This window comes from Leptonychotes weddellii, chromosome 11, assembly GCF_054177405.1.
Source record: "Leptonychotes weddellii isolate Sample4059 chromosome 11, ASM5417740v2, whole genome shotgun sequence".
Taxonomy (NCBI): domain Eukaryota; kingdom Metazoa; phylum Chordata; class Mammalia; order Carnivora; family Phocidae; genus Leptonychotes; species Leptonychotes weddellii.
The window spans coordinates 10,905,260-10,925,424 of record NC_138379.1 but is presented as its reverse complement, the minus strand read 5'-3'; the positions used below and the strand labels follow the sequence as shown (position 1 = coordinate 10,925,424).

The window sequence follows — 20,165 nt, the reverse complement described above, 5'->3', positions numbered from 1 at the left end:
GGAGGTGTTTGCGGGGAGTCCCAGGCTCCTTAAGCGATAGGGGTGTCCCCCGCACACATTCTCCCAAAGTAGTACCTCTCTGAGATCACAGGACACAGAGAGAAGGTACAGATTTGTTTTCCTGAGCAAAATCTCAAGTCAGGGGCGCCTGGCAGGCTCAGCCAGTAGAGCCTGTGACTCTTGATCTCAGGGTTGTGAGTTCAAGCCCCATGTTGGGCATAAATATTACTTAAAAATAAAATCTTAAAGGGGCACCTGGGTGGCTCAGTTGGTTAAGTGACTGCCTTCGGCTCATGATCCTGGAGTCCCAGGATCGAGTCCCACATGGGGCTACCTGCTCGGCGGGGAGTCTGCTTCTCCCTCTGACCCTCCCCCCTCTCATGTGTTCTCTCTCTCTCTCATTCTCTCTCTCTCAAATAAATAAATTATTTAAAAATAAAATAAAATAAAATCTTAAAAATACATCTTAATTCGGTATGAAAAGCTCAGAGACTCCTACGTACCAGTCACTTCAGCTTAAAACAGAATTCGGTCTTGTATTTTCTAGACCCTAAGCCCAGTGCTGCATCGGCTTGGGCTGTGTCTCCTCACCTGTTCGCCCCTCCCCTCCACATCTCCCTGTGCTGTGTGAGCCCCAAGACATACCCCTGTGGGCAGCTGTCCTGTTCACCCCCTCTGCAGCCCACCCTTCAGCAGCTGTTTCTGTCTAAGGAAGAGTAAAGACTATTTAAAGGAATATGGGGTCGGGGGGGCAAAGGGAACAGAGGAGGCCTACTCTGGGCTCTGGATGGGCAGGCGAGGCCAGAGGGCTGGTGACCATCTTCCACATGGGCCTGCAAATGGTTTTCGGAGTCACCAGGGCCAGGCGAGTACATTGGGAAGAAAGGTGGCCACAGGATGGATACCGCCGGGGTCAGGGCAGGAAAGACGGGCTGTGATTGAAAGGTGCCACCTGTCAGATCTTCACGGGAAATCTGAGCCTCCTAGGCCAAGGGAAAATGTTGTACCAACAGGGCGGTAAACAATGCTCTTCTTCGGCTGAAGGCTCTTGAAGTGGGGGTTGGGGGGTGGAAGGGGGGGAAGGGGGAGGCGGGCAGACAGAAGAGCTGGGGGCTAGAGGCCACTGGCTGGGGTAAAGGCAGCCGGGAGTGAGGCCGCTCAGCTGGAGGAAGGAGACAGCTCCAAGCCCCCAGGCAGAGGCCCTACAGGTAGGAGAAGCCCCGGGCCCCTTTCTAAGTGCTGCCCTCCAGCTGCCAACCCCTCTCCCACCTTCCAAAGGCCAGAGCCTCCATGCAGAGCCCCAGAGTTGGAGATATCCAGGCTCTTTGCTAATTCTCTCCACCTCTCTGTCAACTCTCTTTGGATGCCAGAGGTCAGGGACCCAGCCCTAGGGTGTTGGGCAACTCGAGATCACCTACAGAGTAGCCTGCAGGTGGCCATCCCCCAGGAGGACCTGACAGGGGCAGAGAGGGCCTTGGGAGTCTGGTCTGGTCGGGGTGGGAGGCAGACTCTCTAAGCAGTTGAGAGTGGCTTCTTCAAGGCGGGGTCACTGGCTGGGATGGGGGACGGCGGCAGCCTCAGGACCACCAGAAGACAGACTGTGTGTCAGGGGCCCGGGGAGGTTTTAACAGAACGATCAAGTGTCGTCTACACTCTCTGGGGCTTGGAACTCGAGCTCCTGGGTTCTTTTTCTCCCAGCCAGCCAAGAGAAACAAGGAGAGGGAAGGAGTGCGGTCCGCAATGCTGCTCTGGATACAAAACAGGGTGCCCATAGGCTTGCTGGGGAGGAAGGGGGAGGGGAGGTGGAGAGGGAGGGAGGTGGGGAGGAAAGGGCTAGAGCCTCGGAAGGGTCACTGGCTGAGGAGCTAGTGGGAGCAGCATCTTTGATACAAGCGCCTGACCGGTTGTCAGGAGACCCGGAGTCTAGGTTTGGTTGGGCCCTTTCATTGTCCTGTGACCTTACCTAAGGGACTTCAAATTCCTAATCTGTAAAATGGGGCCCGGTAACACTGATTGCAAAGGGCCAGAGCGAGGAATGAGTGAGGTCCTGCAGGGCACCGCGGGGTAAGCAGGAAACCTGCTAGAGAATCGTCAGTGTTGGGGTGGGTGATGCCACCCCGGCTGCTCACATTCTGGGGTTCTTCACTCCTTATCTATTTATGACAAGCTTGGGGGGGTGTGGAAAGCTGAGGTGATGAACACGCAGGACGGCAGAGGGGTGTGTGGGTGTGTGTGTGCGCGCGCGCGCATGCACCTGCCCTTCCTTCCCTCCCACCCCCACCCCCCCACAGCGTGCAGCATGTAGCCGAAGGGAAGGATGGCGACGGTGCTCTGCTAAGTCTTAGCCAAGCACCACCGCACCTTGAGGTATCAAAGGGGCTTGTTGTCATCTTACTGCCGTTCAGTCCTCTTTGCCTTGTCTTTGCCCTCATGGCTGGGTCAGGGCCAACATTAACGGGCAGAGGCCAACCTACAACCACAGAAGCTGCTCTGTACTGAGGGCCCCCTTCAGGGTCCCTGGCTGGCTCAGCCGTAGAGTATGCTACAGTAAAGTCCCGAGTGCCCCCTTCATGCCAGGCACACCTCAAAAGACTTTCTATGCATTGGCTTCCTTAACCTTCTAGCACCCTACAGGGTGGTTTTTACCTCTACACATCACAACACAGGGAGGGCAGGTAGCTTGCTCAAGATCACACAATTAGCAAACAGTGGGAAGACTCCAGAATTGATGATTTTCACCACTGCTCCACGGAGTTTGGGGTTGTGTGGATCATTTAGGCCAGCATCTGTCGTACTTGCTTCTGGGAAACAGGGCATTGCTCAAGATGGCGGTAGGTGCGTCTCAGGAAAAGCAATGCAAAAAGAAAAGAAAGCAAGAAAAAGTAAATCCATGGTCGAATAAGTTTGGGGAGCAGTGAGTTAAATAAAGCTAAGCAAAGTTAAGATTTCTTTACTATGGAGTCTCTAAAATCCCCTTCCGTGCTAATGAAGTTATGTATCTCTAAAACGGTAAAGAGGAGGCCGTTTCTCGAACAGCCTCAGCCAGAGAATACATTTCCCCGACCCCAGCTCCTATTACGGTCTTAGGAGACGCTAGTTTTCCACAGGACAGTTTGGAAAATCTGATCTAGACCAATCCTGTCACTGTCAGTAGAAACTGAGGATTCGAGCAGCAAAGGGACCGCTCAGGTCTCAGAGTGAGCGACTAAGAGATGGGGGTCGATCTGACTCCCCGCTGATGTGCATTCCATCCCCGGCTGGTTAGCTCCCAGCTAATACATTGCTGGAGCTGCTGAACCATGAAGGGGCTCTGGCGGGAGGGGTGGAGTTGGAGGACAGTATGTGCATCTTTGCAAATCCCAGCCTGCTTCCCTGGAAACCGAAACCCAGGGACCCCAGGGACTCTGGACTGGGGGCAGCAAGACCCGAGTGGATGGCAGGAACGGAGCCCTGTCACCAGTCTGCCTGTCTTCCTTTCTCTGTCCCAACTGCCCAGGTGCCCTGGGGACTGTCGCCCAGAATGATGGCACGGCAGAGGGCAGGAGGTATTTTTAGCTGGTGACAGGAGTACCTCCTCTTACTGCCTGAGTCATGCCCTGAACACTATTGGAGGATTGTTTTCTTTGTAAACAGACACCCAAGAAGGGCAGGGGGATGAAGGAGCTACTCCTGCTGTTCCCCCCAACCGGGCCCGCCGCCCACCTGTCTTTGTAGATCCTACTGTATATACAGTACTCGAATAGGAAAGCTCATGTCAAGGTATCATGACCTCCCTCCCCCCGCCCCATCCCTGGCAGTTGGAGGGTCAGATTTCTCTGGCAGAGGTTAGGGAGAGTACGTTTCTATTCTTCACCAAGATAAACTCTCCCACGTCTAGGCCCACCTTGTCTGAGAACCACTGGAAGAGCTATGACAGAGCGGTGGCGGCTGGTGAAGGTGGAAGAGCCCCAGAGACCAGCTGGCCCAGGGTTTCCCGAATTTCAGGCATTTTTACGCCACCCCTGGGGATTTAGGCACATCTGTGCCACCTGAGTCCTGCTTTCCTGAATGCCTTCCTTTGAATTAACTTATTTTTAAATTCAACAAATTAAAAGAAAGTTTATATCACTATTGGAAATGGAAACTCAAGATCACTGGCCAGAAATAGAAAGTAACCGTAAAAAGAAATACAGCGGAAACAAAGCGGTACTGTTAGGTTCGATCTGGATACTCCTGCCTGTCCCGAGGCTAGCTACCACCTCCCTGAACAGGGGAGAAGAGCAACTGCTCCACAGGTGTTCCCCAAGGCCAGGATCCCGTTCTAACCATCTCACTGGCTTAATCGGAAAGAGACAAAATCCTTGAAGAGGCATTACGTGACCTAACGTTCTTTAAAGCCCGAGCCACTGCCTGCAGAGGGCTGTTAGGTGAACACCATCCCAGGCCAAGTCAATGTGGCCCAACACCTCACCTTTGGGGAAGCAGCACTGGACCCCTTCATTTTACCGCAGGGAACGCGGATGCTCCTGTCACATGTCCAAGCAGTGGGGCCGTGGGGGACCCAGGACTGAGCAGCAGGCCTCCAAACTCCCAGGCCAGTGCTCGCTGAGGGCGGGGTCTTCACCTCACGCAGGAATGCATGACATGACCAGGTCTGCTTGTCTCCACTTTCCAGAGATGGAGCAGAAGGAAGAGAAGCCCTCTGAGGATGGGACCACTATCTCCCCAACCCCAGAGGCCCCGGTGATGCAGGGAGGTGGAGCCTCTGCCGAAGAGGCCAAAGGTACAACCGAGACGAGCGTCAAAGAGGGGCCTCCGGATGCAGCGGGAAAGCAGGAAAGAGCCCCAGCCGAGGACAGCACGTCAGCTGAACTTCAGGGGGAAGCCAATGGGTTGGATAACGCCAAGGTGGAATCCAAAGCGGAGGCTGAACTTCACAAGGAGGACGGCAGGAAGGAAGAGGTCACAGAGGCTCCTCAGGAGATGACTGATGGGAAGGAAGAGACCCAACCTGACCCCAAGGAGGCTGAGGAAGCACAGGGGACAACGCTGGCCTCTGAGAAGCAGCAAGCTGACGAGAAGGAGGCCAAGCCCCAATCTAGGGAGGAGGCCTGTGTGAATGATGAGGCCGAGGCTGAGCCCAAGCAGGCTGCTGGAGAGCAGGAGGCCAAGACTGGAGCCAGGGAGGCTGATGGGAAAGAGGAGGCCACGGTGGCCTCTCAGGAGAAGAGCAGCAAGACAGAGGAGCCCGTGGCTGAAGCCCAGAAGAAAGCCAGTGCCCCAGAGGTCAGGTCAGACCTTCAGACGAAGGCTGCTGTGGAAGGGGAGGCGGACTCTGAACCTCGGGAGGCTGACGTGAAGGAGGAGGCGGTGAGTGAGGCAAAGGAGAGGAGGGAGGAGGCCCCCACAGTGTTCTGGAGTCCCCTGCACCCCAGGAAGTAAGCCCCCCACCCCTGGCTTTATTCCTTTGGGGAAGTCCAGTCTTCCCAATGACATCAAGAGCCTGGGGTGGGGGGATAGCCCCATGGCCCCAGGTTGCCTTCCGGCTCTTCCTGAAGTCCTCACAAAGACTCAGGCAGGTGCTTGTGGGACCATGAGCCCACACAGATCATGTTCGTTCCAGGAGCCAGGTAGTCCCAAGGAAGAGCAGGACCAGGGTGTGGAGAGAGAGTCGGAGGAAGGAGCAGGAGTGATTCCCAGCTCCCCTGAGGAATGGCTCGAGAGCCCCACAGAGGAGGGCAGTGGCCTCCACCCAGGTGAGTGAGTCCAGGGGTCCATGGGGTGCTGCGGGAGCTACCCTGAGGAGGTGTGCAGACAGCACGTCAAGGTAGCTCCAGCTTCCCTCCCTCTCTCCATTCCCTCCCTCCAGATGGGTTGGGTCCAGACACAGCAGCTTCCGGAGAGACCAGTCCTTCAGCCAGGTAATGTCAGATTCGGGGGCCCCCGTTCCAACTCCCTCTACTACACTCTCCCTTCCAAGTCTACCATCGCCTGGGCCTGGGTCTCCCTGGCGCCTGATCTAGAGATATTCCAGGATTCCTGGCTTTCAGCCCCCTACCCCAGGGCAGAGCCCAGGAAACCAAAGGAGCCAGAGGCTGGGAGCAAAGGGACCACTCCCACTCCACCACTAAAGCCTCCTCCTCAGCGTCCTTGGCAGATCTTCACGGGGCTCCTCATCTTGTCCCTCAGCACGTTTCCGTGGCGTCAACCCTGCCCACGGAGTGTGAGCAGAAAGCCCGAGTTCAGACAATGACTCTGCCACTTACCAACTGTGTGGCCTTGTCTGTGTCACTGTTCTCTTCTATGAAGTGGGCCCCGTAATCAATACCTACCTCATAGCGTGAGGCTAACATGGCATAAAATGTATAAAGCACATGGGGCGCCTGGCTGGCTCAGTCGGTAGAGCACGCAACTCTTGATCTCAGGGTCGTGAGTTTGAGCCCCACGCTGGGCATAGAGATTACTTTTATAAAAAACAGTATAGAGCCCTGAGCCCAGTGCCTGGTACCCGGCGGGTGCTGGATAAAACGAGAGCTTTCTTCTTGCCAGTGTATAACTTGACTCATTGGAGCAATCATCCTTTGTCTTGACCTGAGTGAGATTCACCTCCGTGCCACTTTCTTAGGGAAAGGTAGTGGGTACATGTTCACTCGGGCCGTTATGGGACAGGCTCAGTTGGGTGCTCTCCACTCCCCTTCTTTCTCGAGCCCTTAGAGCCACCGTGTCAGGTAGCTCTTCTTGTCCCCAGTTTCCAGATGAAGAGGCTGAGGCTCAGAGAAATGACACGACAGTCCCAAGATCACACAGCAAATAAGAGGCAAAGCCAGGATTCAAACTCAGGTCAGACCTCAGACTTGTCTTAGCTCTCCCCACACATCTCACCAGACCACACACTCCCCAAAGTTAGACTGAGCCTCGTTATTCCGCCTTGATCCCCTCCCAGTGCTGGGCACAGAGGAGAGGTGTGCCGGGAGTGGGAGCCACAACTTCATATGCCTCTTTTGACTGCAGGAAGCTCCCCCCCAGCCGGCCCCCTGCCTCCTGCCCCCTCCTTGTGCCCTGGAGGGGCTGGTCCCAGCCCTTCTCACACTGCTCTGAACCTTCTCCATAGTGAGTCTTCGCCCAGCGAGATGCCCCAGCGTCCCACAGAGCCCCCTCCCTCCCAGGAGAAGAAGAAAGAGAAGGCACCAGAGCACAGGGTGACAGCCCCTGCCCGGCCGCGGGGGCCCCGGGGGCCCCGGGCACAGAACCGCAAAGCCATCGTGGACAAGTTTGGCGGGTACAGTGCAGGCTGGGCTGGGCTGGGCTTTCCGCGGAACGGTCGCTTCGTGGGGAGGCCTGAGGGCGTGGGAACTGCCCGGGCCCAGGTGGGAGGACTGCTGTCTGGGGCCGGGGCTCCTCCCCGATGGGGCGTCCTGTGGCCTCTCGCCTCTCTGGCTGGGCCTTGTCCATGCCTCCCCTTGCAGGGCAGCGTCGGGCCCCACGGCCCTGTTCCGAAACACGAAGGCAGCCGGGGCAGCCATCGGCGGCGTCAAGAACATGCTCCTGGAGTGGTGCCGGGCCATGACCAGAAACTACGAGGTGGGCAGGGAGCAGGGGCCGTGTGGGGCAGGGGACCCTTCCCCCGGGCGGCAGGTGGCGCAGAGCCCGAGGGGCTCACCGAAGCCTGCTCTGGGCCCCGCTCACCGGCAGCACGTGGACATCCAGAACTTCTCCTCAAGCTGGAGCAGCGGCATGGCCTTCTGCGCGCTCATCCACAAGTTCTTCCCCGACGCCTTTGACTACGCTGAGCTGCAGCCCACGCAGCGCCGGCACAACTTCACCCTGGCCTTCTCCACAGCTGAGTAAGCCGCAGGGGCGGATGGCAGTCCCGGGGCGGGGGCGGGGGCGGGGGGCGGCGGGGGAGGGGCTGCGCACGCGCGCTGGATTCACACGGGGCAGGGAGCGCGCTGGTGGTTCGGCCACAGGGCCACGCATCCGACAGACGCTTTTCGATCGCCAGGAGCTGTGTCAGGACACAGCCGTGGGTGAACCGGGCAGAAAGCCCGCTTGCCGTGGCTTAGAGTCTAAAGGGCGAGACGGATCATAAGCTCAGCCCTCCGTGTGAAATGTAACGGGGCGCAGGGGGCCGTGCCCTAAAGAGAACGCAGGCAGGGCAAGCCGTAGAAGAGCCCCAGGCCTGCCGTTTTAGACACGGTGGGCCCCGAGATTCGGGGCCACAGTCTGACTCTGCCATTTCCTAGCGGTGTGATCTCGAACAGGCTCCTTTACCTCTCTGAGCCTTCACGTCCTGATTTCTAAAATGGGCACGTTTCCTCTTCTGCAGGGCTACTGCGAGAATTAAGTAAATAATTAGGTGAAGTCTCTCTAGCAGTGCCTAACCCAGAGCAAACCCTCCAAAAAAGAATCTGAGCTGTTGTTCCTATACGATGATGGATGATGGCACAGTTTTTACAATAATTACTCATCACTTTGGAATCTGGAGGGGGATTTCTTGCTGAGGCTCACACGGCTGGATGCCAGGGGTGGTGGTGGTGGGATGGAGAAAGGGGTACTGGAAAAGCAGGAGGAGTGTGAGGAACAGTGTGGCCCAAGAAGAACCTGAGAGGCAAAAAACGTGCTGCTAAGTGGTGGTGTGAGGGGAGGTGCTCCCATCACCAAAGTATCAGAGCCGGCCTCGGCCGGAGGCCTCTGTCTCTACCTACCTGGGAAGCCTGAATGCACCCTGATGGCCTTAGGGTTCCCAAGGAGCACATGCCAGGAGCACCTCTTCTTTCCAGCCCCAGGGAGAGGCTTCTGAGCCATCCGATAGAAATGGATTATGCAGAGGATGTTGCCAGTGAGGTCAACTCTGAGGCCCCAGAATGGACAGATGAGGGCACCTCCAAAGCCTCGGGGCAGGGAGGGAGTCCCTGGGGATGTCAGCAACACTTGCGGCTGGAACGCTGAGCCCTCTGGTCTAGCCCAGGCCTGGCCACCAACCCACAGGGAAGCCTGGGGCAGCACCGTTCCCCTCTCTTGCCCTGCGTGTCCCCCGGGGGCAAAAGGGGAAAATGGGTGTGGAGCTGTGCTTTGCAAATGGGTTTTTCTTTTTTCAGCAGATCCCTCAAACAAAATATTAAGTGAATGCCCGACATATAAACCAGATTACAGGGGGACCTTTTTATTATTTTTTTTTTTTAAACTTTCATTGAACTAAATAACACTTTTCTTATGAAATGTACATATTGCTTCAAAACACTAGCTCATTCCTAGAGGTTGACCTTCATGGCTGTAACTTGTATGTAGTGAAACTGGTACAGAAGGCCCAAAGCGTGTCCTAACCCAAATGATAATTGCCCGTAGCCTGGATGACATTGGATAAAGTGACCCGCTAAGAGGAATCATTACAACCCACTGGCCTCTAGGTTATTTGAGCGTATCACTCTTCTCAGCCACCTGCTCATGGTTATGACCTAGAGTTTTTGCCAGTAATTGTACCACCTTCAAAATCTTGGTTTCAGACATTGAGCACTCTCTCCCTGTCCCCACCCCTCACCTCTCTAACTCACTTAGGTTAGCAGCCCCACTCCAAGAGATTTTTAACCCCGTGGGGACTTCTAATCCAGTAACCTCACCATTTTCCACTTTTGGTCAGCTTCCTTATGTCTTCACTCCCCAGCTTCGAGTTCATGGTCTATCAGTGTCATCACTCACAAGGGGACCTTTCTAGGCTGGGAGGGGTTCCTGGAGCACACCAGCTCCCCACCCAACACCCTTCCCAAGATGCTCCCTGAGGCACGTGTACGGGGCCCTAGGGCACCAAGGATGCAATTTGAAAACCACCAGACTTGATATTCCAGAAGACCCCTTCCAGTTTCACATTTTCCTGCCGAGGGATGGAGTGAGCGCCCTGGGGTGGGAAGCTGAGGGGGTCAGGAGTACCAGGTCCTGCCCTGGGTTCAGAAGCACCTTTAATGATGATGACAAGCCCCATGAATTGAGAGTGATTAGGTGCTGGGCGTCCTGCTAAGAGCTTTCCTTAGATCATCTCATTCTATGCTCTTAGCAATCTTAGAGGGCGGATGAGTAGTGAGGTCCCTCGACGTCCTAGGTTCATACAGGAGGTCCTGGCAGAGCCGTGACATAGATGTGAAACTCCCAGTCGAGACTGAGAGCTGTAAGTGAACGCCAGGAACCAAGTGTGCCTGGCCCGCAGGACACAGATCATTGTCCTCCTGCACCTGCCTTGCCTCAGTTCCAAGCCAGGCAGAGCCTGGGGGAGGCAAGATGAATAATCAGGTGACGAGGACTGGGCTGCCAGGAGGCATCAGGCAGCAGTGAAAAGGGAAGGCTGTTGGTAGGGATGCGTGGGGCCACAGGATGGAGGAGCTGACCTGCAGAATTCGAATCTTGCCACACACACACCCCACCCCACCCCGGCCTTAGCTCTGTGACTCTTGGCAGCTGACTTCCCTTCTCTTTGGGTTTGGTGTGAAGATTAAGTGTGCGAAGTAAGGAGGCTCCTGCCCCAGCCATCACCTCCCACTGCCCCTGTTCTAGAACTCACCTGATTCCCATGGAATCCTGGGACGTGGGGGAACAGCCAGTGCTCGCCCCGCCCCCATCAGCTGTGCTCCCAGAGGAGCCCAGTCCCACCGCCCCTCAGGCCCAGTGGGAATGAAGCTTCTCCTGTGTAGGGGGACAGCACCCTGACCCACCCCCAGGAACGGAAGTCACCACACTGGTGACAGGGAGCATGTCCCGTTCTTGGCAACCCTCCAGACTGTGCCCCTCCCCCGGCTCTCAGGCCAGTCCGGCTTGGGTTTCAGCCCAGCTGTCTCTGCCCCAAGAGAGGGTTTCCACTGGGAGCCTGGATCCTCCCTCTGCCAGCACCATGGCAGTCTGACGGGCTGGGACTGCCGAGACCCAGCTTCAGGGCAAGGATGCCACAGGCAAGCCTGGGATTGAGCCCCAGCTGTGTAACTCACTTTGACCCAGAGGACATACGTGGGCTTTGGGATCAGACCAAGCTGCGTTTGAGTTTGGACTGTCAGGGGCTCAGTGACCTCATCTGTACAATGGGTTGGTCGGCCTAGATGACCTCTCAGCTCCAACATACACAATTCTCTGGGTTTCACCCTGGCTGGGCTGCGCCCCTCCCCCTGGCCCCCGCATCCTTCAGCTTTGGCTCTGCCCCTCAGGAAACTGGCCGACTGCGCCCAGCTGCTGGAGGTGGACGACATGGTGCGCTTGGCGGTGCCTGACTCCAAGTGCGTCTACACCTACATCCAGGAGCTGTACCGCAGCCTTGTGCAGAAGGGGCTGGTGAAGACCAAGAAGAAATGAGGAGCGGACCGGCCCTGTGGGTGGAGGTGGGCAGAGCTGGGGCTTGAGCCAGGGCAGGTGGCACCAGTCTTAAATGCATTAAAAGTACTTTTATAAAATCCTGTCTGGCCCCTCAGTGCACTCTCCATACTGCCCCCCACCCCGGGAACCTCACTCCCTCTGGAATAATAAACCCCGGCCCCCAGGGTTCCTCCCCTGACACGATCTTCTCAACAACCAAGATGGTCATTTGGGAAAGGACAGTGGCCTGGGCGCCACCCAGCCTCCCACAACCCCCCCCCGCCCCGCCCCCCGCTCCCCACCCCCCCCACGACTACGCAGCTGTGTGACCTTGGGCCAGTGAGTTAATCTCTCTGAGCCTCAGCTTCCCGTCTGAACAGGGATAACAGGAGTTCAAACGTGATGGAGGTGTTGTGAGGGTTGAATGAGATAATGAAACGAGTAAACAGCCTTGCCTGGTGCCTGTCACTTAAGTGTTCCCTAAATGAGGCCAAAAGTAAATGCATTCGTACATTTCGAGCCATTGGTGGTGCTTTTCCTGATTCTCTTCCCTCTTTCCACACTTGTCCCAGATTAGGTGCTGGGATAGAAGATTCTCTGGGAATCTCAAGCTAGGTCAGCAGGGCCTGGGGTGATACCCTGCACTCTGTCTCTTACAAGCAGCGGCCTTCCAGAAGCTTAGACCGACACTCCCTGAAGGTCCTTCCTTCGGGTTAAGTTAATCCCTCTGTTTGGGCTGAAGTTCTGGCTTGCTTTTGCTTTTCCATTGTTCGTTGGAGATGCTCCCCTGAGCTGCTTATAATTTCCTGCTAACAGGCCTGTCTGCCTTTATCAGCCATTCGGAGCACGTGTGCTGACAAGAACAGCTCATGAGAAACACGGAAAAGAAAACCAGCCAGCTTGGTGCTGCGGCCGAAGGTGTGGACGCTGCCCTGACTGGCAGGGCAGACCCGGCCATCCACCGAAGCACTCTGTGCCTCAGTTGCCTCATCTGTAAAAGGGGGGTGCTCCCCCTGTGGATGGGTTGACAGCCTAGTCCCTCATGGCCAGTTTTCCCCACAGCGTTTGGGGTTACATGAGGCTTGGAGCCGAGCGAGCCGTCCATTTTGGGGAGCAGGGTCACACCTTTTAGTAGAGAGCAGCTAACCCTCAGCCTCACCTTCTCCCAATGAAACCACCCCATCCTCTCAACGAACACTCAGCCAGCCTCCAAATTCATCTGTGACTTTAATGGGTGGACAAGCGGATGGTTTTTGTGGTCCCCCCGGACTGGAAACTGTGGAGGGAACACTCCTCCCGGCCTGAAGGCTGGCTTCCAGAAACCAGCAACCTAAGGGGGTAGCAAGTGGCTTTAAAACCATGTAGTCAGGGGACACCTGAGCGGCTTAGTTGGTTAAGCGTCTGACTCTTGGTTTTGGTCCAAGTCATGATCTCAGGGTTGTGGGATCGAGCCCCGCATCAGGCTCCGCGCTCAGGGTACAATCTGCTTGAGATTCTCTTTCTCTCCCTCTCCCTCTGTCCCTGCCCTCCGCTTGTGCACGCATTCTTCCAAATAAATAAATAAATAAATAAATAAATAAATAAAATCTTTAGAAAAAGGAAAAAAAAGAGTTTAAAATCATGTCGTCAGGGGCACTTGGGGGGCTCATTCGATTTAGTGACCGACTCTTGGTTTCAGCTCAGGTCATGATCTCGTGGTCATGAGATGGAGCCGTGTGTCAGGCTCTGTGCTCAGCAGGGTATCTGCTTGAGATTCTCTCCCTCTCCCTTTGCCCCTCTCCCTACTCGTGTGCTCGATCTCTCTAAAATAAATAATAAATTAAAAAAACAAACAAACCATGTAGTCAGATTTTCAGGATGGAGATTCTTCATTTCGTGATTTATCAGTGGAAAAGGAAAGGTTTAGCACCTAAATCTAGACATGTAATACCTATTAGCAGTCTGGCCAACTGCAGTCACTCAATAAACAAATTGCTCAATTGTAAATATGATTCTGAGTGCCCTAGCCTCCCATGCATACTCCCCACGTGCCCTCTGCCCCCTGATGCCTGGGCCCTGTGGGGATTCTGGTTGCCTTCTGGGCTCATTTCCTGCCAGCCGGCCTGGAGGTGACCTGTGACTGTAAGACAGAGCAATTAGTGAGACCAGGATTTCCAGGCCCTAGGGCACTGGAGAACTGTGCAGCCGTGAACTCCTCTGGCTCTGGGGCAGAGAAAGAGAGCGGGAAAAGCCCACCTGTGGCCAGGTGAACCTGGGAATGGGCCCACACACCACACACACAGACTAATGACTAACAATCTATGAAGGAAAACATGGAACAAAGGAGAGGGGCTCCAGCCCCCAGTCCATGACACGTGTCCATCCATCACGTAGAGGATGGGTGAGAATGGTTAGGAGGGTCGGTCCGCTCCATACTGGAGGGTGAACTCTCTGGCCTCTATGTTGAACAGCTCCGGATTGTGTGTCAGCAGATCCGCGAGCTCCATCCGAATCGGCTGCCCCAGGTCCGGTCTATTCACCAGCACGCTGAGGGCCTCCAAGACTGGGGAGAGAGGCCAGATCAGGACAGCAGGATGAGAGAAAAACCCGGGGAAGGAGGCGATGGCAGCCCACCCCCAGATGCCCCAGCATTCCACACTCGCTCCGCGGGGGACTCCCAGGGAGGTTCCATCTCTCAGGATGAGGATGACTCTATGACCAAGTCAAATGCCCCTCGTTCCTCACTGAGGATGCCCAAAGCCCTGACTGGCTACACCAGTGCTTTCAAACTATGTTCCATGCTTCGGAAAAGCTTCCCATCATGGGGGTCGATGAGATAACTGGGGTTTCGGGGTCCCACTCCCTTTTCAACAAGAACCACTCTGTTTTTCTGCTTGACATTAGGACTCCAAATCAACTTTTATTTGGGAAAAAGGGTTCTGAGGCTAAAGACTGGAAACCACTATTGCCCGTGGCTCTGGGAACCCCGTGAAGGCAGTGGTCCATCGCTCGAGGCACGTGCACGTATGAACACACACAAACATGTGGTTCGACATTAAGAGTGCTCCACAGTCCCCCTGGACCACTCCTCCTGTCCCCCTGGGGATCCTTGTTTCCAAAGGCTAAGAACTCCTGAGCTGGTCGGGGTGCCTGGGTGGCTCGGTCGGTGAAGCCTCTGACTCTTGATTTCAGCTCAGCTTGTGCTCTCAGGTCATGAACTCAGGGTCATGAGATTGAGGCCTGCATCAGGCTCCTCGTGCAGTGGGGAGTTTGCTTGAGATTCTCTCCCTCTCCCTCACCCCTCTCTTCCCCCCACTCGTGCAAACACACACACTCTCTCTCTCTCTCTTAAAAAATAATTAATTAATTTAAAAAAAAAAAAAGAACTCCTGAGCCGGTCCAGAAGCAGGACAGACTGCACACAGAGCACACTCAACGGGCTCCAGAAACGCACTGTCCGATATACAAGGTAGCCACTAGCCACATGTATATATCTACATTGAAATGAATTAAAATTAACGCAATGAGGAATTCAGTTCCTCCATCACATTAGCCACATTTCAGGTGCTCAGTAGCCACCTGTGGCTACTGATTAGGAACTGGACCGTGCAGCTGTGGAACATTTCTATCACTACGAACGTTCTGCTGGGCAGCACTGTTCTGAGTCAGCCAAGCCTGGCTTTGAAGCCCCGCTCGGCCACTTGCTATGTGACCGTAGGCAAGTGCTTTAGCTGTCATGTGCCCCGGGGTCCTCATCGACTCGAGAGGCGACGACAGCACCATGCATGGGGCTGCTGGGATTGGATGCAGTCGGCGTGTGAAGCTCCTAGCACAGTGCTCAAAGTGCTTCATCGGGGTGTACTGGGTGTCACTGGGCCAGTCTCCTCAACTGTCATTTCAGGCACTGAGCCTGGGAAGGAACAGACCTCACCAAGGTCTGCAGGCAGAGCAGCAGAGCCCTTCCCTTCACAGCCCGCGGCTTCTCTCTCCCATGACCCACAGCCACGCTGCCCTGTCGCACCTGTCCAGGTAGAAGAGCAGGGGCAGGACCAGGTCAGCCAGTCCAGCGTCTCAGGACGCATCCCTTCTATCCAAAGACAGGCTCAGGGGCGCCTGGGTGGCTCCGTTGGTTAAGCGACTGCCTTCGGCTCAGGTCATGATCCCGGAGTTCCGGGATCAAGTCCCACATCGGGCTCCCTGCTCAGCGGGGAGCCTGCTTCTCCCTCTGACCCTCCCCGCTTTCATGTACTCTCTCTCTCATTCTCGCTCTCTCAGATAAATAAATAAATAAATCTTAAAAACAAAACAAAGACAGGCTCAGCTGAGACCCGCAATTTTCATCTCCTCTCTTTTGGGCTTTTCTGACTCAAAATCAGTCCCATAACCCTGCACCCAGGATCAGTCCCTCCTGTTAAGCGAGGCCCAGTCCCACCTTGGCAGGTCTTGGTGTGAGGCTTCCAGTTCTCACGGCTGATGATGGGCAGGCAAACGCTTCCATTGTGGCCCACGTTGGGGTGGTAGATCCTGGTGGTGAATGTCACCGTAGGGGGCTTGAACGGATAGTCCTCGGGGAAATTGATGCGCAGGTGGAAGGCCTTGAGGTTGTAGGGTGGTTTCTCCTGTGCAAGAGAAGGGGTCAAGCTCTGTTCCAAGACAGGTCTGCTTTGAAAAGATTGGTTTCCTCCTAGGACCTCGGTCTGGCTCCCCCCCCTCCGCCCCACCCCGGGCTCCCAGGCATCCTCTCTGCCACACTCCCAGGTGGCACCTGCACTCACTTGGTGACCGCGCCACCTGGATTCGTGGAAGAGTAGAGTCACAGAAGAACCCTGGCCTGGGAGACACCAACGTCAGGTCCTGGCTCAGGCCGTATAACTGACTGTGGACCAGCTGCCTCTCACCTTAGGGCCCGTTTCCTCATCGAAGACTGCGGCAAGTTTGATTAGATGAGCTCTAAGGACTATCTCTGCTTTTTTTGTGGGTTTTTTTTTTCTTTTTGATAATTAGCTTTTTTCCAGTTTTATTGCAAAATAATTGACAGGCATCACTGCGTAAGTTTAAGGTGTACAGCGTAACGGTTTGATATACATACATGGTAAAATGATGAGCACAGTGGGTTCAGTTAACATCCATCTTCTCACATAGATACAGTAAAAAGGAAAGAAAAAGAAGGGGGGCGCTGGAGTGGCTCAGTCGGTGAAGGGTCCGACTCTTGGTTTTGGCTCAGGTCATGATCTCCGGGCCCTGGGATCGAGCCCCGTGTCGGGCTCTGAGCTCTGCATGGAGTCTGCTTGTCCATCTCCCTCCCCACGACTTCCCTCTCAAATGAATAAATAAAATCTTTAAAAAGAAAAAAAAGAGTTAGAATGGTAAATATTGTTACTGTGTACTTTACCATGATAGAAAAAATGTTTTATTTTATTTTTTAAAAGATTTTATTTATTCATTTGAGACATAGAGATAGAGAGAGAGAGAGCATGAGCAGGGAGAGAGGCAGAGGGAGACGGAGAAGCAGACTCCCCACTGAGCGGGGAGCCCAATGTGGGGCTCGATCCCAGGACCCTGGGATCATGACCTGAGCCGAAGGCAGACGCTTAACCATCTGAGCCACCCAGGCACCCCAGAAAAAATGTTTTAAAAAGAAAGAACTCAGGGGCTGAGGTGGCCGAGGGGTTGCCAGGAGCCAGTAGAAGACCCTCCGGACTTCGAGCAACCTGAAAGCTTTCCTGGGCACCTACCCTGTGCCACGTTGTGTTAAGGGCTTGACCCACACTAGTCCGTGCAGCAGACAATAGGGGTTACACGAACTTTGGAGCCACCCTGCCTCAGTATGAATCTTGGCTCTGCCACTCTCTAGCTGTGTGACCTTATGCAAGTAACTTAACCTCTCTGGGCTTCCATACGAGAATGCTAATAGACTTCTTCCCAGACCTTATGTGAGGACTAAATGAGTTCACTTATGTTAAGGGCTTAGAACAGGGCCTAGCACCTGGAAAGCACTACCTTTGTTGTCAGCTACTACAGGAAGGATTATGAGAATTCACCACTATTAGCATCTATTTTATGATAAGGAAACTCAAGTTCAATGTCTATAACTTGCCCAGGGTCACAGTGGAGTGCCAGGTGGGAACCCAGTGCCATCAACTCTACGTCTCCACACGTGAGCACTAGTCTAAGCTCCTATAAGCAGGGAGCCCTGGAACTCAGGTGACCCCAGCACAGAGCACAGGGGCTTCCGGTTGGTTCCAAAGTCCAGATCCTTTCAGAAACTTTGTTACCAAGAAGACAGGACAAAGACAAGCAGAACGACATATGGGTGTAAGCCCAGAGTCAAGGTTGTACGAGAGCTCCTCTTGGTTAGCGGAGGACAAAATGGGAGCCATGGTGGTCCTGGGTGTGTCAGAGATAGAAGGGGTGATACAGGGCAGAGAAGGAAAATGTCTCAGTGTTCCCATTTTTGATAATAAGAGCCCGGGGCCTGTGAAGTAGAGACAGGGTCAAGGGTGAGGCCTCATGGAAGGGATGGGAGAATGTCCGTGTGTCCTGTCTGCGGGGGTGCAGGTGGGGCTTCCCGGGTCCTAACAGAGGAAGGAGGCTGCGGAGCCTTGGAGTGTGGGGGGGGGGCCTGGGAACCAGCCCCAGCTCTGCCCCAAGGCTAGGGCGTGGCTTGGAGCTCCTCCAGAAATCTGTTTCCTATCTGTAACATGAAGAAGTTGGACCACCCGACAGCTTCGTATTGGGGTCAGCTGAGAAAGCCCTATTTCCTTCTGAGTTCTGGGTTTATTTATTTATTTAGAAAATAAATAAATAAAATCTTAAAAAAAAAAAAAAAGCACTCGGCTAGTCTTCCAGCTCTGCCACCTTCTCCTGTGTGACCTTCTGCGTGACAAGTCACCTAACCCCCTCAGCCTCCGTTTCCTCAACTGTAGAAAGATGTCAGTCTTCCCGGTGGGGTGGTTGAGAGGATTTCAGTATGATGCTCATGCAATGTCCTGGAAACAGGGCTCTGGCCACAGGGGGTTCTCAGTGAATGGAACTCTTACTATGAGCTTTCAAAGGCTCATCCCGCTGTCAGCTTTTTTACAAGGTGACAAGTGGGGCCACCTTGGTGAGCGTGTATATTGAGACTGAGCTTTTTCTTTTTTTTTTTTTTAGATTTTATTTATTTATTTGACAAAGAGACACAGCCAGAGAGGGAACACAAGCAGGGGGAGTGGGAGAGGGAGGAGCAGGCTTCCTGCCGAGCAGGGAGCCCGATGCGGGGCTCGATCCCAGGACCCTGGGACCATGACCTGAGTTGAAGGCAGACACTTAACGACTGAGCCACCCAGGCGCCCCTGAGACTGAGCTTTTGAGGGGCAATCCGTCGGCTCGTCCCACAGACCTTCCTGGGTTCTTCCCCTGCCCGCCAACCATGCCTCCTTTATGGCTTCACCAGGCACCTTTGGGACCCCTTAGCCGGCTGTCCTACAACAATCCTTGACCCCCCAATCCCAGACCCTTCCCACCTAGCATGCTTGTTCAGCACCCATGTATGGCTGGAAGGTCTCTGGCTAGTTCCTGGGGGCACACCTACTGTGCTATTGTGATTTATAAGAAATAGATATTTGGTCATTCAGATATATTTATCATATATATCTGGTCTTTGTCCACAGTGCCTGGCTCACAGCTCTCAAAAACCCTTGGAATTTCCCAAGTGTTGAGAGTGACCCACATGTCTTTTGTTATGTTAATGAAGTAGCTTTTGGAAGCACGTAAGGATGGGGACTGTAGGCAGGGGAGCCAACCCTGGGGTTAAAGGGTTGGAGGGGAGAAGGGCTCCAGTTCGATCACCAATGGTCGATGATTTAATCGATCGTGTTTACGGAATAAAGCCTCCATAGAAACCCAAAAGGGCACGGTTCAGAGAGCTTCTGGGCTGGTGAACACGTGGAGATTTGGGGAGAGTAGTGTGCCAAGAGCGGGTGGGAAGCCCCGTGCCCTTCCCCCATGCCTTCCCTGTGCATCTCTTCCATCCGGCTGTTCTGCGTTATAACCTTTCATCATAAACTGGTCATCTAGTAAGGACAGTGTTTCTGCATTCTGTGAGCCACTCTAGCAAAGTAATTGAACCCGAGGAAGGGGTCATGGAACCTCTGATTTATAACCATTCGGGTCAGAAGCAGCCTGGACTCGAGACTGACATCTGAGGGGAGGCAGGGGCGTGTGTGCAAGGGGGACAGTCTTGTGGGACAGAGCCCTTAATCTGTGGGATCTGATGCTATCTCCAGGTAGATCGTGTCAGAAGTGAGTTAAAGAGTAGGACACCCAGCTGGTGTCCTGAGAATTGCTTGGTGGTGGGGCAGGGGATGCCCCTCCACACGCTGGAATTGTGCTCAGACCAGAAGACCAGCCACCTTGGTCTTGCCAACCATTAGGGTCCTCTCATTTCACAGTATCCTCTGAAATGTGACCTTCCCTAGGTTTCCCTGTCATCCACCTTCTTCCTCTGACCTGCTCCTCCACCTGCACTCTCATCCACCTCAGAGCTAGCCTCCTTGGGGATCTAATCCGTCGTCCCTGGAGCACCTTCTAGCACCTTCGTCCTCTGGTACCTGAGGCCCAGAGCAGGTGTCCTCACTCCAAACCAGGTAAATGGATTGCTTCAACCCAACAGCCCACAGGACTTGACAGACGTCCACCTTCAGCTCAGGTCATGATCTCAGGGTCCTGGGATCGAGTCCCAGGGCTCCTTGCTCAGCGGGGAGCTTGCTTCTCCCTCTGCCTGCCACTCCCCCTGCTTGTGCTCTCTCTCTCTCTCTGTGACAAATAAATAAATAAAATCTTAAAAATCAAAAAAGTCCAAATCCTATGAATTGTTCTCTTGATATTCCAAAGAACTA

The 20,165-nt window shown here is 54.4% G+C and overlaps 2 protein-coding genes across 5 annotated transcripts in view; one reads left to right on the top strand and one right to left on the bottom strand.

Moving 5' to 3' along the window:
- The first annotated feature begins 1,093 nt into the window (after nt 1-1,093).
- On the top strand, nt 1,094-12,875 carry SMTNL1 (smoothelin like 1). Of its 4 annotated transcripts, none has more exons than XM_081798071.1 (9): nt 1,094-1,208; nt 4,655-5,349; nt 5,603-5,735; nt 5,849-5,900; nt 7,091-7,258; nt 7,446-7,560; nt 7,672-7,823; nt 11,163-11,333; nt 11,885-12,875. In XM_081798071.1, exons 2-8 carry the CDS (start codon nt 4,657-4,659, stop codon nt 11,305-11,307), a joined length of 1,458 nt encoding a protein of 485 aa, XP_081654197.1. In that variant the 5' UTR covers nt 1,094-1,208; nt 4,655-4,656; the 3' UTR covers nt 11,308-11,333; nt 11,885-12,875. The 4 variants fall into 4 exon arrangements, with proteins under 4 accessions (XP_081654197.1, XP_081654196.1, XP_081654198.1 ...); XM_081798070.1 differs by having other exon boundaries at nt 11,880-12,875; XM_081798072.1 differs by lacking the exon at nt 11,885-12,875 and adding an exon at nt 3,634-3,759 and having other exon boundaries at nt 11,163-11,405.
- Nucleotides 12,876-13,151: 276 nt separating this feature from the next.
- The window catches only part of UBE2L6 (ubiquitin conjugating enzyme E2 L6), a 10,392-nt gene continuing 3,378 nt past the window's right edge, over nt 13,152-20,165 (bottom strand). Inside the window, exons 2-3 of the mRNA XM_081798934.1 lie at nt 15,719-16,117; nt 13,152-13,849 (exon numbers count right to left, since the gene is read on the bottom strand). Coding sequence (XP_081655060.1) covers nt 13,698-13,849; nt 15,719-16,117 — 551 coding nt within the window. The 3' untranslated portion in view covers nt 13,152-13,697. The remainder of the gene's footprint in view (nt 13,850-15,718; nt 16,118-20,165) is intronic.

Bases quoted from the DNA above. Each gene is read 5' to 3' on its own strand.
- SMTNL1 (XM_081798071.1), top strand. From the start codon at position 4,657: ATGGAGCAGAAGGAAGAGAAGCCCTCTGAGGATGGGACCACTATCTCC. The intron at 7,561-7,671 runs GTGGGCAGGGAG...GCTCACCGGCAG, and splicing joins CCATGACCAGAAACTACGAG to CACGTGGACATCCAGAACTT. The intron at 7,824-11,162 runs GTAAGCCGCAGG...TCTGCCCCTCAG, and splicing joins CTGGCCTTCTCCACAGCTGA to GAAACTGGCCGACTGCGCCC.